We start from the raw sequence: 19,801 nt of genomic DNA on the forward strand, positions 1-19,801 counted from the left end.
ATTTAAAATATTATATAAATTAAATAACAAAATCAAAGAGCATACTAATGTGGCTGTACTTTCCCATTTTATTGGCTCGTGGGATTATGAGTTTTCCTTTGAGTAATAATAACTTTGAGTAATATAATAATAATATTAATAATAATAATCATAATAATAATAATAAAAATAATAATAATAAATAATAATAAAAATAATAATAATAATTAATAATAATAATAATAATAATAATAATGAAATATATTATTATTATTTATTATTATTATTATTATTATTATTATTATTATTATTATTATTATTAATAGAATGCCTGAAAATATATGGGGCAGAGAAAAAAACACCATCAGCTTCCTCAAAAATACAATGCGCGTCTGGAATGCAATACTTACAAGCTCTGGAATAAGACTAGCAGAAGTAAATATCAGGAGAGGGATCTTCCAGGGCGACTCACTGTTCATGGACGACATCAAGCTGTATGGTAAGAGCATCAAGGAAATAGATACCCTAATCCAGACGGTAAGGATTGTATCTGGGGACATCAGGATGGAATTTGGAATAGAAAAATGCGCCTTAGTCAACATACAAAAAGGCAAAGTAACGAGAACTGAAGGGACAAAGCTACCAGATGGGAGCAACATCAAACACATAGATGAGACTGGATATAAATACCTGGAAATAATGGAAGGAGGGGATATAAAACACCAAGAGATGAAGGACACGATCAGGAAAGAATATATGCAGAGACTCAAGGCGATGCTCAAGTCAAACCTCAACGCAAGAAATATGATAAAAGCCATAAACACATGGGCAGTGCCAGTAATCAGATACAGCGCAGGAATAGTCGAATGGACGAAGGCAGAACTCCGCAGCATAGATCAGAAAACCAGGAAACATATGACAATACACAAAGCACTACACCCAACAGCAAATACGGACAGACTATACATAACACGAAAGGAAGGAGGGAGAGGACTACTAAGTATAGAGGACTGCGTCAACATCGAGAACAGAGCACCGGGGCAATATCTGAAAACCAGTGAAGACGAGTGGCTAAAGAGTGCATGGGAAGAAGGACTAATAACAGTAGATGAAGACCAAGAAATATACAGAGACAGGAGAATGACAAACAGAACAGAGGACTGGCACAACAAACCAATGCACGAACAATACATAAAACAGACTAAAGAACTAGCCAGCGATGACACATGGCAATGGCTACCGAGGGGAGAGCTAAAGAAGGAAACTGATGGAATGATAACAGCGGCACAAGATCAGGCCCTAAGAACCAGATATGTTCAAAATACGATAGACGGAAATAACATCTCTCCCATATGTAGGAAGTGCAATACGAAAAATGAAACCATAAACCACATAGCAAGCGAATGTCTGGTACTTGCACAGAACCAGTACAAAAAGAGGCATGATTCAGTGCAAAAGCCCTCCACTGGAGCCTGTGCAAGATACATCAGCTACCTTGCAGTAATAAGTGGTACGAGCACCAACCTGAGGGAGTGATAGAAAACGATTAGGCAAAGATCCTCTGGGACTATGGTATCAGAACGGATAGGGTGATACGTGCAAATAGACCAGACGTGACGTTGATTGACAAAGTCAAGAAGAAAGTATCACTCATTGATGTCGCAATACCATGGGACACCAGAGTTGAAGAGAAAGAGAGGGAAAAAATGGATAAGTATCAAGATCTGAAAATAGAAAACGAAGAAGGATATGGGATATGCAGTGGAAATCGTACCATAATCATAGGAGCACTAGGCACGATCCCAAGATCCCTGAAAAGGAATCTAGAAAAACTAGAGGCTGAAGTAGCGCCAGGTCTCATGCAGAAGAGTGTGATCCTAGAAACGGCACACATAGTAAGAAAAGTGATGGACTCCTAAGGAGGCAGGATGCAACCCGGAACCCCACACTATAAATACCACCCAGTCGAATTGGAGGACTGTGATAGAGCAAAAAAAAAAAAAATAATAATAATAATAATAATAATAATAATACTTTACTTTCCCATTTTATTGGCTCATGTGATTATGAGTTTTCATTTTGAATAATAATAATAATAATAATAATAATAATAATAATAATAATAATAATAATAATAATAATAATAATACTTTACTTTCCCATTTTATTGGCTCATGTGATTATGAGTTTTCATTTGAATAATAATAATAATAATAATAATAATAATAATAATAATAATAATAATAATAATAAATGGGAGCCGTGGAGGAGTGGGTTAGGTCGTCAATGGACTTAAGTCAAGTTAAGCAACATTGGGGCTGGTCAGTCGTTGGATGGGTGACCGCTCTCCTCGGCGTTGATTCCTTGGGAAAGGATCTCTACCATAATTTCCTCAGTCTACTCAGCTGTAAATGAGTACCTATCCCTGATGGGGTAGGGCTCAGCTATTGGTTAAATAGCAAAACTCAGCAATGATGGAAAGAAATGAAGGACGTAAATGGAACCTATGGCAACAGAGGAGCTTCGTCCGGCAACCAGGTATTCAACCCAATTGAAGGGGAAGATGGTCAGGTACTTGGAGGTCGTCATCCAGCAACTAATCAACAGCCTGAGATTGGAGCTACAGAAGCAAAAAGGAAGAAATGGACAAGAGAAGAAGATAAGGAAATATGGAGATGCTACATCAGAAGCAACCCGACGGAGAGAGGATATTGAAGAAGATTGATCAACATCTGGAATGAGAGGAATAACACCCCCCAAACAGAGCAGAGGCTGACAGACAAAGTAAGGAACATAAAGAAAAAGAACTGGCTCTCCCCAATAGAAAGAGAAGAACTGGAAAGGGAAATGTCACACGACAACGAATTACACGAAGACGAACTGAGAGACGATGCCACAGAAGACGACAGGGAGGATGAGGTATCAAACAACGACACACGAAGAAACACCAACGAAGTAACAGAGAGGACGGAATGGGTAGAAAAGATTAGACAATGGATGGAGCCAGATACAGAGAGAACAAAGATCCCCTCCATGAAAGCCTACAACACCAAGAAATTAAGGGAGAAAACAAGTGAGGTCAATGAAATAATGGGCATAATACACACCACCAGTATCACAGAAACAAATAACTTGGTATATGCAGGAGCAAGATTAGTAGCAGAACTGATGGGGATTCGAACACCAACACCACCAGCACAACCAACCCAACAGAAACCAAAACAGCAACCTCCTTGGAAAAGGCGCCTGGAAAAGCAAATCATGGTGATGAGATCTGACTTGAGTAAACTGAAAGAGATGGCAGAAAAAAAGGCTAAGAAGCAAGAAAACAAGGGAGGAACTCAACGAGAAATACAAAGTACAAGAGAGGGGACTAAACAACACAATAGAAGATGTAAAACAGAGGCTTAAGGCCAAAGCACATAAGATCCAACGGTACATGAACAGGAATAAGGGATACCAACAGAACAAACTATTCGGAACCAACCAGAAAAGACTATACAGCCAACTAAGAGGGGAAGACAACCACCAAGAAATTCCTGAAGCCGAACCAAGTAAGAGACTCTGGGAAAACATATGGAGCAATCCGGTATCACACAACAAACATGCAACATGGCTCCAGGAAGTCAAGGAAGAAGAAACAGGGAGAATAGAACAAACATTAACAGAGATCACGACAGACACAGTCAGACACCAACTAAAGAAAATGCCAAACTGGAAAGCCCCAGGTCCCGATGAAGTCCATAGATACTGGCTCAAAAACTTCAAGGCCCTACACCCCCGAATAGCAGAACAACTCCAGCATTGTATCTCAAATCACCATGCACCCAATAATGTGGAAGTTACTAACAGGTATCATCAGTGAAAGGCTATACAACTACCTGGAGGAGACAAACACCATCCCACACCAACAGAAAGGCTGCAGAAGGAAGTGTAGGGGCACAAAAGACCAGCTCCTGATAGACAAAATGGTAATGAAGAACAGTAGGAGAAGGAAAACCAACCTAAGCATGGCATGGATAGACTATAAGAAAGCCTTCGACATGATACCACACACATGGCTAATAGAATGCCTGAAAATATATGGGGCAGAGGAAAACACCATCAGCTTCCTCAAAAATACAATGCGCAACTGGAATACAATACTTACAAGCTCTGGAATAAGACTAGCAGAGGTTAATATCAGGAGAGGGATCTTCCAGGGCGACTCACTGTCCCCACTACTCTTCGTAGTAGCCATGATTCCCATGACAAAAGTACTACAGAAGATGGATGCCGGGTACCAACTCAAGAAAAGAGGCAACAGAATCAACCATCTGATGTTCATGGACGACATCAAGCTGTATGTTAAGAACATCAAGGAAATAGATTCCCTAATCCAGACTGTAAGGATTGTATCTGGGGACATCAGGATGGAGTTTGGAATAGGAAAATGCGCCTTAGTCAACATACAAAAAGGCAAAGTAACGAGAACTGAAGGGATAAAGCTACCAGATGAGAGCAACATCAAACACATAGATGAGACAGGATACAAATACCTGGGAATAATGGAAGGAGGGGATATAAAACACCAAGAGATAAAGGACATGATCAGGAAAGAATATATGCAGACTCTCTAGGTGATACTCAAGTCAAAACTCAACGCCGGAAATATGATAAAAGCCATAAACAAATGGGCAGTGCCAGTAATCAGATACAGCGCAGGAATAGTGGAATGGACGAAGGCAGAACTCCGCAGCATAGATAAAAAAACCAGGAAACATATGCCAATACACAAAGCACTACACCCAAGAGCAAATACGACAGACTATACATAACACGAAAGGAAGGAGGGAGAGGACTACTAAGTATAGAGGACTGCGTCAACATCGAGAACAGGGCACTGGGGCAATATCTGAAAACCAGTGAAGACGAGTGGCTAAAGAGTGCATGGGAAGAAGGACTAATAAATGTAGACAAAGACCCAGAAATATACAGAGACAGGAGAATAACAGACAGAACAGAGGACTGGCACAACAAACCAATGCACGGACAATACATGAGACAGACTAAAGAACTAGCCAGCGATGACACATGGCAATGGCTACAGAGGAGAGAGCTAAAGAAGGAAACTGAAGGAATGATAACAGCGGCAAAAGATCAGGCCCTAAGAACCAGATAGACGGAAATAACATCTCTCCCATTTGTAGGAAGTACAATACGAAAAATGAAACCATAAACCACATAGCAAGCGAATGCCCGGTACTTGCACAGAACCAGTACAAAAAGAGGCATGATTCAGTAGCAAAAGCCCTCCACTGGAGCCTGTGCAACAAACATCAGCTACCTTGCAGTAATAAGTGGTACGAGCTCCAACCTGAGGGAGTGATAGAAAACGATCAGGCAAAGATCCTCTGGGACTATGGTATCAGAACGGATAGGGTGATACGTGCAAATAGACCAGACGTGACGTTGATTGACAAAGTCAAGAAGAAACTATCACTCATTGATGTCGCAATACCATGGGACACCAGAGTTGAAGAGAAAGAGAGGGAAAAAATGGATAAGTATCAAGATCTGAAAATAAAAATAAGAAGGATATGGGATATGCCAGTGGAAATCGTACCCATAATCATAGGAGCACTTGGCACGATCCCAAGATCCCTGAAAAGGAATCTAGAAAAACTAGAGGCTGAAGTAGCTCCAGGACTCATGCAGAGAGTGATCCTAGAAACGGCACACATAGTAAGAAAAGTGATGGACTCCTAAGGAGGCAGGATGCAACCCGGAACCCCACACTATAAATACCACCCAGTCGAATTGTAGGACTGTGATAGAGCAAAAAAAAAATAAAAAAAATTAAAAAAAATAATAATAATAATAATAATAATAATAATAATAATAACACTTTACTTTCCCATTTTATTGGCTCATGTGATTATGAGTTTTCATTCGAATAATAATAATAATAATAATAATAATAATAATAATAATAATAATAATAATAACACTCACGTGAACGCGCTCATGAAGTGCCTGTGACCAGTCCCTGGACGGAATGCTACGAGAAGGCTGAAGAACCCTGAATGGAGACTGCTCAGGAGACTGCTGTTGCTGCTGCTGCTGCTGCTGGTGTCTTAACTGAAGCTGCTCCTGATAGCTTTGGTCTATGAGGTGCTGCTGTATCCGCAGCTGCTGCTGCACATGTTGGTGCAGCTGGTGGTCCTCGTACAGCCGCTGTTGGCGGTGCTGGCCTAGGCTCTCTTGTGGTTGCTCCTGTTGATGCTCGGGTAGCTGACTGTAGGGTGGTGGATCTTCTTCGATGGACTTCTCTTCAAGATTTTCATCCGTCTGGCTCCTGCGTTCTACCAGAGGAATCTCTTCCTCTGGCTGTTGTTCTTGCTCCTGCAGCTGCTGCTGCTGCTGCTGCTGCTGCTGCTGTTCATCTTGTTCTTCCGTATGGGATGCATGTTGTTCTTCCGACTGCTCTGTCTCCTGTTGTTCTTGCGTTCGTTCCAGTACGTCCGTCTGTGTCAAGCGGTTCAGTTCTGCAGGATTTCCCACCAGAGGCACTTGCTGCTCTGCCACTTCTGCAGAAATTGTTATAGAGAATAATGTAATTCACTAAATCCCTGTCATTCATCCACAATTCTCTTATGCAGGCTGGGATTGAGATTAACATCTGCACACATTACATACGGAAATGAGGAGCAAAAGCATAATTAGCTTAGGAAATATCTGCTATGGAGTTTTACCATTATCTCAAAAAGTATATAGTGCTCTATATATATATATATATATATATATATATTATATATATAATATATATATATATATATATATATATCACGAGTACAATGTCCTTGCCAGTAGCCATAATTAGTAACTGTAATATGAAAATAATTAAGACATAACCACAATACTTGAAAATTTAAATTATTACAGACTTTTACAGTTCTTTAATCGAGAGGTTGCCCATGTATGATGCCAACGTCACCAGATATTATAGTATAATCACAAATTACAAGTGAAAACATGAAAGGGAATAGATAGATAAAAAAAAATACTTTAGAGAGATGGATAATGTAGAGAATCTAGTAGTAATATACACAAAGAACAGACGATGTTATCCCGACTAGGCAGATTTCGTCTGATCACGATATCTACCAACTCCAGACTTAAATATTGATTTACTGTTCTTCCTTGGATACACTCCAATTGAGGTCAGCCGAAAACAGTCTGATTTTCTTCATCCTTTAAATCCTTTTCATTTTATCTTTTCATCTGAATGCCAGGTTTAGATTTTTTTTCTCAGAAGGAGGATGAATTTAAAGATCGTCCATCTAAGCAAAGTGGCCTTTATGAGTCTCTCTTGAGTTCTCATGAAAAAGCATAAAATGTTCAAAAGTTTCTGTATATGGTCACTGAATCAGCTACACCAAGCATAAATACCAGGTTCATTTATCTATAATTGAATGAATGTTGGTATACGTTGTTTATATTCACTCTTTCACAACAAGACTACAAGTTGCCTCAGACTTTGATAGTCTTCATGAAACCGTTTATAAAGCATCTTCTGCCACTTTATTAATCTCTCATTTCCTTCATTAGTATTGGCTAGGTAGTATTGTGTAAAGTTTTGGGGTAAAATGATAAGTGCCATTCAATAACTTCTGTGTAAATGAAAAGACGTTATTGATTTACACAAACACACACACACACACACATATCCACAATCACACATAAGACGTATTTATGTTGGGAGCATCCCACATCTAGTCCTTTTGACGTTTGACTAATATAAAGCTCCGTCAACTTCTTTTGTATTCAGTGTGAACTTGAAAATATAAAATGTGCTACAAAAGTACTTACCCAAAGACCTGGTTTTCACTCACCTTCCTACGTGGATTTAGTATATATATATAATATATATATATATATATATATATATATATATGTGTGTGTGTGTGTGTGTGTGTGTGTGTGTGTGTGTGTGTGTGTGAGTGTGTGTATATATATATACATACATACATACTATATATATATATATATATATATATATATATATATATATATATATATATATATATATATATCGACAACAAGCACCCCTAACTCTTACTTCCTAATGTACCTGTTGAAAAAGCTCATACATTACTAATATAGCATCTGTTGGTTATTGTGAGGAGGTATAAAAGAATCTTACGCCACTTTTTCTAGTAGATTTTACATCTCTACTAGTCTTATGGTTAAGCTTACACCCCAAATGGAACTTATAAACGTAGCATCGGTGGATAATGATTTGGGTTGAATATCATATCCTTTAGGACATTTTAAAAGATATTGCAAGACCGTGTTATGGTGGTGGTAGTGTGATTGAGTGACTGACTAAGGTAAGTCATGTCTGATAGAAGAAATGTTCTAAACACAAGATTAAAAAGGTTAACTCTTCTTGAGTAGAAAAGTATACGGGTAATCAAGGGGATTTTTAAGGTCACAAGGCACAGTAATAAGGTCACAAAGGCACAGTATGGCAGATGACGGACGGACTGACAGGGAAAGAACGGTGGTGTTTAGGCAATATAGAATGAGTTGATCAAATTGTTTATCATGGCAGACCATGAATAAGGAGTCAGAAGTAGAGGAAAATATTGTACTTTACGGACTTGGACCAAAATCAGCTCAAGATAGTATCAATAGGCAATGTAGAGGGCGTTGAGGATTTGTGGTCTAAAAGATATGTTGGTAAGAGAGAGCAAAAATATTATGATAAAACCAAAGACTGTTAGTTTTAAAAGTGAGTTTGAGAAATTATTGCTTAATGTATTCAGAGTTGTTCAGTATCTGTATGGCTGAAGTAATGAGGGAGATCAAAGAAAGAAAATAGATATAGATGCAATGTGTGGGTTAAGGTATAAATAGGTTATAAATGGAGTGTAGAATGGCTGATATTTGCTAATGATTCAGAGTTGTTGAAGATATATATATATATATATATATATATATATATTATATATATATATATATATATATATATATATATAACTAATCAACATCTGAATCTTTTGCAAATATCAGCCTTTCTTCACTCATTCATGACCTATTATATATATATATATATATATATATATATATCATATATATATATATATATATATATATATATATATATATATATATATGTGTGTGTATATATAAATATATAGATATATATATATGTATATATATACATACATACTATATATATATATATATATATATATTTAGATATATATATATATATATATATATATGCGTATATATTAAATGAAGAGTGAAGGGAAAGTAAGATATTTTCATTCAACGTATATTCTATAAGCATCGTTGCGTGCATAAATTTTTTTTTTCATATCCTAATGGACTTGGCTGACACTTCTCTAGTATATTGGGGAGTATGCGAATAAGAGACAGTTCGTGTTGATTTACACCTTCCAGGTAATCAAAAATCTCCAGGAGGTTGAAAGCTTTGGTATGAAAATGGACAGCAATCTAGGAGATAAAAAAACTTAATAACAATTTAATAGCGATGTGAATGATATTTTTTTTTAAAGTTTCATTTCAAAAAATTTTCAGTGCTGCAATGCTGGCAACATGTTTTTTTCTATAGATGTTTTTAACCTTTATGGAACACTTCAGTTAATGCATTGACTGCATATTACTCAGTGTACGAATTATGATTAAATATAATGACAATGTGTTGTTAAAAAATCCATAATTATATATTAAAATATATTTCTACGTAGAACTGTGGATTTTTTAACAATTTGTTTTCGCGAGACTGTGAATTTCTCAACAACTATAATGACAATACCACGAAGCTGCAAGATATAATTATGCTAACATATTTTCGCCTGCTCTCTGTGTCTGCCTATTTTACCAGTTCATTTGAATTCCAGAGCTTTACAGGTTTATTTAGGTTTATAAAATCCACATTTTGTTAATTATGAGTCTTCGTTTATTGCAGCTCTTCTTTAAACATTTTTGATATTATTATCATAATATCCTCATAGTAGCACGAGTCTTCAAATGGAGAAACAAATCCACAGTTATGTAAATGTACATATATTTAAATTTTAAAGTCTAACGATAGCTTTCGGGAATCTGTTCGGTTCCCCTTATTAATGATAAGGGGAACCGAACAGATTCCCGAAAGCTATCCTTTAAGTTTTAAATTTAAATATATGTACATTTACATTACTGTAAATTTTTTATCCATTATTATAATTATTAATAATTATTTCATTATAAAATCTACATTTTGTTATTTCTGAGTCTTCGTTCATTGCAACTTCTTTAAACTTTATTATTATTATTATTATTATTATTATTATTATTATTATTATTATTATTATTATTATTATTATTATTATATCGAGAGCCTCTTCACGAACGTTCCTGTCGACGAGGCGATTGAGCACATCCTCGGTAGAGTATATAGATGTGAGGACACACAGGCTTTGAACATCCCCGAAGAGGCCCTAAAAGCCCTTCTTGAAATATGCACCAAGAAGGCCCCCATTCACAACCCACAGAGGACATCTTCATTGCCAGATTGACGGTGTGGCAATGGCATCCCGATTAGGGGTTCCGTTTGCCAATTTCTACATGAGTGTCGTCGAAAAAAAAGGTTTTCAATAAGATCCCCTGCCCTCCTCAATACCATCGTTACATATTATTATTATTATTATTTTATTAGATGATCAGTGCATTGCATCAAATAGAATACAAACATTTCAGATCCTTCCTAGATAGTGACTTCCAGCAATGTTCAGGAGTCGATATCAAGGACTGATATTTCTTGGGTGTCGTTATCTTCATGATATTTGCAGTCTTTTGTTTGTGATTTCATAGTCATCTCCAGCGGGGTTTGTACTAAACACGTACTGAACACGCTTCAATGGTGGATACATACCGGGTTTACAACCCTTGGGAGCCACTATGTAGGAGAGATCCATTATATGTATGATCATATACATCCGAAGTATACAGTCTTTCTAATGTCTTGATGCATGTTCAGGCGCACGTATCTAGCTCGAGTCCATGTGGCAAGCCTGGCTGTGGTCGATAATGGTCGTCAATGTTAGGGTGAATGATCTGGAATTTGCTCGCGGGGAATATTATTAGAAAAAATAATCTCTCAAATACTATTAGAATAAATAATCTCTCGAGCGAGCGTTGAAAGGACAGCAGTCAGCAAAACACCCACCACTGACTCCAATGACATTTTATCAGCAATGAATCTGGTTCTTTAAAGAAATGGCAGTTGATTTCGGTAAATGAAAATCCTTCGCTAGTTACAGCACACCTTTCAAAGGATTGGAATTTGTCAGATATGACATCATGAAAACGAGAACACTGCAATAATGTGCAAGATTTGCGTGCAATTGCATTCACAAAGCTACTATGTTCGCAGGACAGGCTATTGAGAATTCAGGACCAGCCTGATTTGCTAGATTCTGTAAATCAGGTTGGTTTACTAGATTCTGTAAAATGCTAAAAAAAGAAAAAAAAGAAATCTAAAATAACACCTACGCCTTTCCTCCATAGCAGAGAATCTTCTGGTATCGCTGGTAAATTTTTGAGGGAGTTTTATTCCTCGACGTCGCTCCTATATTATAAAAAGAATATGGTAGTGTTTTCCTCTCTCTGTACGTCAGATAATTTTGGATGCGTGTCCCGTCATTTTTTTTTCTATCTCTTCTCGCTTCACGTCAGAGAATCCCCGCGCTCTGTCGGACCGATCGCCATTTTTCGCAAGAAGACTTCCTTCTGAACGAGCCTTGTTCGGCTATTGAACGTTCTCCGGTCTTCCCGAATCGTCGCGGGACGATACACCCCAAATCAGCTGCATCTCCATATCAGGCGCGGCGCCTACCATAGTCCCAGGGGAGGAATTATACCGCTCCTCTAGAGATATCAACTTTTTTTTCACTTCAGTGCCGTTTTCTATCGGTCGGTGACATTTCCAAGGTAGAAACGAACTTTTTTTCGATTACGGGGAAAACCGGCGCCGATGTCAGGGCTCGAATGCCATTCCAGTCCCCAACCGGACGCAGACTATGAGGGAACACCGAAACTCTGACTGAAGACGGACTTGAAGTATAAAGGTGAGGAGGGTTGGTTTTGGGGGGAAGGGGATACGTGACATATCGTGCCTTCCTAACCGCCCGCCCCCACCCCTCACAACAACGGTCGCCCCTCATCATCACCCTCCCCCTTCCAACTGCTACTTCCCCCGCATTCTCCCCCCCTCATCGTTATTATCCCCCGAGACATAGTGCAGTGGGGGGCGGAAGGGTCAGTTTTATTATTCCCCAACGTCCATCTAGCGATAACGCTGACATGCATATTATAAGTCCGCAACAGAAACTTGCTAATGAATCAACCTGTTCCTGTTTAAAACCAAGCTCCTGGTGGTCTAACGGTAACTGGCTCCATCGGAGAAATCCAGATTTTTTTTTCTCATTGATCAAGAAGTCGATGCTTGTAAGCATTGATTAGCCGCTGTTACGGAGTTTGGAGATATTGATCGGGGTAATGGTCGCTTTACATGCTCGCGTGTTCACAATGGCGGGAAGACGAAATGTTGCTAAAACGGGCGGGAAGAGAGAGAGAAAGAGAGAGAGAGAGAGAGAGAGAGAGAGAGAGAGAAGCCTAGGTGGTTTATACCACTGGTTCCCAATGTACCAGGGGAAGCTAGTTTGCTTTCTAAATGGGGTCGGGCGCCCAATTTGAAAATGTTCTAACCAAGTTCATGGCCATTTAGGCTTCGTCTACATGAATATTAGAATATATACCCACATGAATATAAGAATTAGCATATATCATCACAGGGGACATCAGGATTTGAGAGGCAAGTAAGTGGGTAATGGACAAAAAACAAAACAAACAAACAAAATTTTGGAAACTGCTACCCTCTGAGGAATTGGTACCCACATAACTGTGGATTTGTTTCTGCATATCAAGATTCATACTATTATTATTTTTAGATAATTATTATTAAAACATTCCGAAGGTTTGCTCTCTCTCTCTCTCTCTCTCTCTCTCTCTCTCTCTCTCTCTCTCTCTCTCTCTCTCCCAGCGGTTAGAGTTGAAGTATTTTATTTAAAGAACTGCATAGTATGAAAGTCTTTGTTACTCTAAGAAAACCGCCTCCCCTCTCTCTCTCTCTCTCTCTCTCTCTCTCTCTCTCTCTCTCTCTCTCTCTCTCAGCAGTTAGAGTTTAACCATTTTATGAAAGAACTACATACTATGAAAGTCTTTGTTTTTTTAATAAGGGAACTCCTCTCTCTCTCTCTCTCTCTCTCTCTCTCTCTCTCTCTCTCTCACACACACACACACACACACATGAGCAAAGTAGTATAAACTAGAATGCCTATACGCTGTAGCGCAAATGATCAATCGCGTATCGACATAATCAGAGACTCACCAACTAGACACACTTCCGTTCTTCAATTCATAATTAATAGGCCTTCCTTCCTAACGCTTGTCCTTGGTAATTACTCCCTTTGTTTTAGTATATTCAGAGACCTTTATTTACTCCTACATTGAAGGAACTTTTTGCTAGATCCGAATATATTCTCCTTTGGATAAGGACAGGTTTTCGGAAAGATAAAAACTTGAATACGTATCAATCCTTAATGAATCTGATGTAGAGAAAATGGGAATTTGGTAAAACCTGTTTCGCCAGGTTATTCCTTAAGTACTTAATGATAAATCTACAATCACGGTATTTCACGTTGTACTCATAAAACTATTGCAATAGGGAGACAATGCACAGGTATTCCTAGGTCAATATATCTTTATATTTCTGACTCAGTTTTCTCGACAATTAATGAATGTTTGGTCACAGAATGCGCAAAATAGTAGGTCAAATATTCCGATGATGTTATACACCAAATAATTAGGCAGTTAGCCTCTGAATTATCTGAATTACTCTTCGACCAGTGAAAAAGAGTTTTGGACAAATCTGTGCATAAACACCAATCGAAAATATATACTTAATTAAAGGTAATGTAACATTGAGACAGAGACAGAGAAAGAGGGAGAGAGAGAGAGAGAGTGAGAGAGAGAGAAGCAGAGCAGAGAGACGAGAGAGAGAGATAGGAGAAAGACCAGAGTTTCGAAATCATAAATGCGAAAGCAGTGCAACGAGGTCAAATGAATTATGCTTTTGCTGACAAACTGCGTCAGTTAACTTGTGCAATCTTAATGAATTATCAGTTTCTATGTGAAACGCATTATGCCATTAACACGCATTTTTATTTGTAATTTGTATATATATATATATATATATATATATATGTATATATATATGTGTGTGTGTGTGTGTGTGTATATATATATATATATATATATATATATATATATATATATATATATATATATATATATATATATTTAGAATGAATAGACATAGCTTAATCAAAACGCCATAAATAACAAACTACATGATATACATTGCCTGTCTATTGGCATTTAAAAATGTGGATATGTTAAATAAATATGATGGATTGTTGTAACACAATAATAAACTTTTCCTAGTTGGAAACAAACTAGGGGGAAAATGTAGCAATTAAAAGACGAATATGACACCTGCACCAACCTTTGATTGACAGCAGAGATATAGTCATGTAACACTAAACTACAACGGATGGGAGACATACAAATGGCAGAAAGTATGTATCCCGTCTTCATAACCTTACAGAAAGGTCAGTAGGTCACCTCTCAGAGCGAGGTAGAAGTATATTAATCAACGCCTCATTGGCGTGGTTGCTATGGTGTTGGCGTCCCACCTCGGTGGTCTCGAGTTCGATTCTCTGCCATTCCATTGAGGAGTGAGAGATGTGTATTAAATTTTCTGGTTATAGAAATTCACTCTCGACGTGGTTCGGAAGTCACGTAAAGCCGTTGGTCCCGTTGCTGAATAACCACTGGTTCCATGCAACGTAAAAACACCATACAAGCAAGAAGTATATTATTATTCAAGTTACCAGAGAAGACTGACAAAATAGTGACTAGTGTTCTTTCCTGATTTATTAATACTAAAATCATCAGCTTTTTTTTTAAGTATTAACTTTTCCGTTCCGTTCGAGATAAAATACATAAAGTGGTATTTCGTCGCAGATGTTTAGCTTGCAGACATTTCACAGTTAAGCATGATGCTTTTAAAAACATATCTCGGACAGTCAAAAGGCCGAATAGACTTTACTACGTACTACCATAGGCTAATCATGCATCTCAACGATGGGCATTAGACCTAGAGGATTTGTCAATAATCCACAGTTAGCAGATGCACATAAGCCCGAGAGGATAATTCTTCATCCCCGTCATCAATCACGGAAGGAGATTTCGCAGATGTGCATCAGACAATAGGGTTTTTTTTTTTTTTTCTACACATGCACGCTCTATAGGCCGAAGCAATTCTTCGCCCACTGAAGTATCATCCGAAAGGACAAGAATTAGTCATCGAAAAGAATAGATTTGAGACCAGTCAGATATATCACTAGACTGATATTCCAAATAAGAAAGATTACATTTCCAGTTACCTCCATCAACAAAAAAGAGAAATTTTATTCTATATATAGCTACTAAAAATGAAATAAATTGAAACCCGAACATGAAGATCATCTTACGATAGTAAATCTTACATCCATTCGAAATATATATAAAAAAATCAATATGTAACGAACTTAGCTTTACAGCTTGGAGTAATTAGATATGAACGAGGAAAAAAAAACTCACTTTGAAACAGAAGTGAAGACTATTCCCTTACTATTGCTTGAGACAGACTGTATCAGAGAGCAGGCGCGTACGGGCTGACCTTTTTAACTGGTTTGGACCGGGACTTTGGCATAACCGGTTAATATAAACTGTGATTTAGGAAGCTGCAAGAGTACTGATCGATTGGAAGCTATTTCTGTACGGCTGCCTTTACTATGAAATATCTATGTTGAGTGTATTAATGGTATGGAAGTAATTGAAAGGTTGATATTAAAATTAACGGAAGATGGGAACATGTTCACTGATAACTGACGATGTGAAAGGCAATGTTGTGAAGCAGCCTCAGATCAGGTAGTGCAGAGTGTGTGTGAGAGAGAGAGAGAGACAGAGAGAGAGAGAGTATGTGTAAATATGACATATCTCACCTACGATACCTTCCTTTTAAAGTTCATTTGTTATACTGTAAAAGAAAATATTTCAAAGACTAATCCAGCATTGTTATTTTGTAGCTTTTGTAGCAGTTGAAAAAAAAAAAAGCAAAGCTCCTGTAAGTAATTCAGCTAAGCTTTCATTCAAGTCAAATCTTCGTCGCCAGATGAGTAAGTGCGATCACGGTGGTGATTCAACAGAAGTTCCAGGAAATCCCAAAACAAAATTAGCATTCTGGAAGAAGCCAGCAGATCTTGGAACAAAATGTCAATATCAGTGATATCACTGTGTTATATTTGTTAAATTATGAAAGCATAGGGTAATGAAGCTAAAAATGTAATATAATTTACTATTATTATTATTATTATTATTATTATTATTATTATTATTATTATTATTATTATTATTATTATTATTATTATTATTTTTATTATTGGAAAAAGAAACCCACAAGAATACCGAATTTAACTTTCTTACTTATATGTATTTACATAGTAGTAACATTTACTTACAAGTAAACACGTTATACTAGATAATCTTGTGGGTTTCCTTTTCCATCTTCAGAAGAAAACTGAAAGAAGTGTTGTTATTATTATTTTATTATTAATTATTTATTATTATATTATAGTAGTTAGTAGTAGTAGTAGTTATAGTAGTTATAGTAGTAGTGAGTAGTAAGTAGTAGTAGTAGTAGTAGTAGTAGTAGTAGTATTGTTATTATTATTATTATTATTCAGAAGATGAAGTCTAGTCATATTGGAACAAGGCCAGACCATTGACTTGAAGTTCCAGTTTCCATAAAATATGATGTTCGACAGGAAGAATAAGAGGAAGTAAAGGGAAATGCAGAAAGAAGAGATCTCGCTTATTAAAAAGGAAAATAAGTAAATTAATAAACTAACGAAGAGATAAGAATGTATTGAAATTAGAAAAGTATTAGGTTAGTAATGCATATCATCTTCGCTTGAGCTCTTGAACTTCCAGGTTTGTGTGAATAGATTGTTGATCTACATTTTGGTGGTGTGGTTGTCCCAGTGACATTTCCTGAGTAAGTGGGCTTTGCGGTATCTTTGCGGCGAGAGACTTCCTCACTTAAGTTACTCAATATGCATTGCGGCTTTTGGTTAGAATGTGGAAATCAAACTAGCGCACATGAACAGGTAGCGTAGTAATATGCTTATTTCCAAGGATAACTTGCTGCGGAGTAAGGATCAATACTCCAGCACTGAGACGAAAACGCCGTAGGAGGGTAGTGCCCTCAGTGCACCTCATGCGGTCCACTGTAGGCATTACTGAAGGTTCTTTGCAGCGGGCGTTCAGCCCCCTAGCTGCAACCCCTTTTGTTCCTTTTACTGTACCTAGTTTCATATTCTCCTTCTTCCATCTTACTTTCCACCCTCTCCTAACAATTGATTCATAGTGCAACTGCTTTGAGGTTTTCCTCCTGTTACACCTTTCAAATTTTTTACTGTCAATTTCCTTTTCAGCCTTTGGCTTAAATTCTTTATTCAGTTCAGTTCAGTACTGAAAAGGAAATCATATCCGACAGCTGCCATACCTTTGCAATGTTAGTAGAGCGAACAGCTGAGAATTTTATAAATTTTATATGAGGAACTAGTTCTCACAAAATCCAACTATTTTACTCTCATTAAGCTGAACCAAACTACATACATCTTACTATAATGTGCGTAATGTCTGTCCGTCCGTCTGTCATTCAATCACGGCCAAACGGCTGGTCCGATGGGCATGAAGCTTGGCAGGGTTATAGTTGGGACCCCTAAGATGGTTTATAATGAGGTTTCATCCAACCTACACCCCACCTCCGAAGGGGGTGGGGGTGAGAAGGGATTCCCTGAAACGGAGCTGGTTCTGCCCTTGAAACGAGGCTGGTCACGCCCGTAGACTTTGTTACTTTACGAATTATCATACATAATTTCTGTATACATATGTTTGCTAGTATTTTTAATTGTGGCACTGCGTTAAACACGAAGGTAGTGGCATGATTAACAGTTAATGTAATGGAAGTAAATGGAAAACAATTAAAACATTCACTTTGTATACTGATTGAGAAAAGGCTCCTACTTCTATTTTTTTTTTTTTTTTCCTTTCATCATAATTTATCAGATTGAGGAGTAAAGCCTTTCCTTCGTAACCTCTGACCTCCAAATTTGTCTCTTGTGGATGGGCATTACTGTCCCTTTTGTGATTTCATAACGTTTTTGAGCCACAATAAAGACGTTGGGATTTTAATGATAGACAGATGTAAAAACACCAATTATTTGTATTGTTTGTGGATGTGTTATAAACACAACAATAGCTGCCAAAATATAATTGTTCTTTGTACAAATAAATTAGAATCACCAAGGATGTACATCAAATGTAGACATAAGCAATAGTTCCAAGTATGTAACTAAATCATTTTTAAACTATTCGTTTTGATTTTTATTTATATTGTTTTTGAAGCAAAATGTTATCTAAGCATATATTTATATTTTTGTATTTGGATAAGTATTCAAATAATGTAAGTTATTGAAATGTAAATAGAAGAGACGAGACAGATGTGAAAACACCCGTCATAACAGATGCCTTGAGTGGTACTGAAAGTCATCAACTCATTGACAATTCTTATCCATATCACCACAACAGTCCTTCTTACTTTAAACATTACCCAATACATTTTAGGTAATTAGGCATCATAATATGATGACTCCTTTACACATCGATTTCTTCAGCTGAGGAAGCATTTATGTCTAATCACTTTATGATGCTTATTAATAAATACATCTTAATCATTTTAACTATAGTTTATTATTCTAGAATAATATGTAGTACGTTTATTTTCGAAGAATAACCTGAAACTTTTTCTTAAAGTATGTATTTGTTTCCTGCATGTATTTGGTCATGGTTAAATATGCCGGGACCTTCATGTCAACGAACAGTAACAGAAGGGTTTGTCGGAACTGCCAACCTATTATATAGTTTTTAAAGAAGATGAATTAAAGGTATTTTGCTATTTCACATAGTCTGTAGTAAGTTCAGAAACCTAAATTTATTTATATCATTTTTCATTCCATTCTTTCATGTCAGAACTGCGGTATTCTTATCCAGAAAACGATGTTGAATTTCATTTTGTTGGTATGCCTGGATTGTTGGAATTACCAATCTATATTTAGCTTTTAAAGCAGATGAATTAAAGATATTTTGTCTTTTCACATAGCCTACAGTAAGATCAGAAATCTGAATTTATGTAAATCACTTTCGATTCAATCATTTTATGCTCAGAACTGCCGTGTTCTTGTCCGAAATACGAGGTTTAATTTCATTCTGTTGGTATGCCAGGATCTATGAAGGGCGGTGTCATTTTCGCTATGGGGGAGGACTTTAGGCAAGTTGATTTTTATCGCCTTCCCTTACGTCGAATTCCGGGTCATTTGTCCTCTATATGAAATGCTCATTTCCCACCAAAGTTGAATTTAGATATCCCAGTAGACCCATCATTTTAAATTATGAGAAAAAGATGGAAGTAAGAATACTCTGACTAGTTTCCTCACCCATCTTTGAAAATGGAGTCGGCCAAATACGCTGATTTTCTTAGGTATCCAATAGATGGCGTTAGCGACTTGCTTATAGTCTAAAATCCTCTAAATTGTTC

The 19,801-nt window shown here is 37.1% G+C and overlaps 1 protein-coding gene across 1 annotated transcript in view; it reads right to left on the reverse strand.

The window, feature by feature from the left end:
• Positions 1–12,064, reverse strand: part of LOC135224939 (UPF0746 protein DDB_G0281095-like) — a 21,013-nt gene extending 8,949 nt beyond the window's left edge. The window contains exons 1-2 of the mRNA XM_064264258.1: positions 11,530–12,064; positions 5,974–6,548 (exon numbers count right to left, since the gene is read on the reverse strand). Coding sequence (XP_064120328.1) covers positions 5,974–6,548; positions 11,530–11,542 — 588 coding nt within the window. The 5' untranslated portion in view covers positions 11,543–12,064. The remainder of the gene's footprint in view (positions 1–5,973; positions 6,549–11,529) is intronic.
• Between the last annotated feature and the right edge of the window lie 7,737 nt (positions 12,065–19,801).

The sequence above is a fragment of the Macrobrachium nipponense genome, chromosome 12, assembly GCF_015104395.2.
Source record: "Macrobrachium nipponense isolate FS-2020 chromosome 12, ASM1510439v2, whole genome shotgun sequence".
Lineage (NCBI taxonomy): Eukaryota > Metazoa > Arthropoda > Malacostraca > Decapoda > Palaemonidae > Macrobrachium > Macrobrachium nipponense.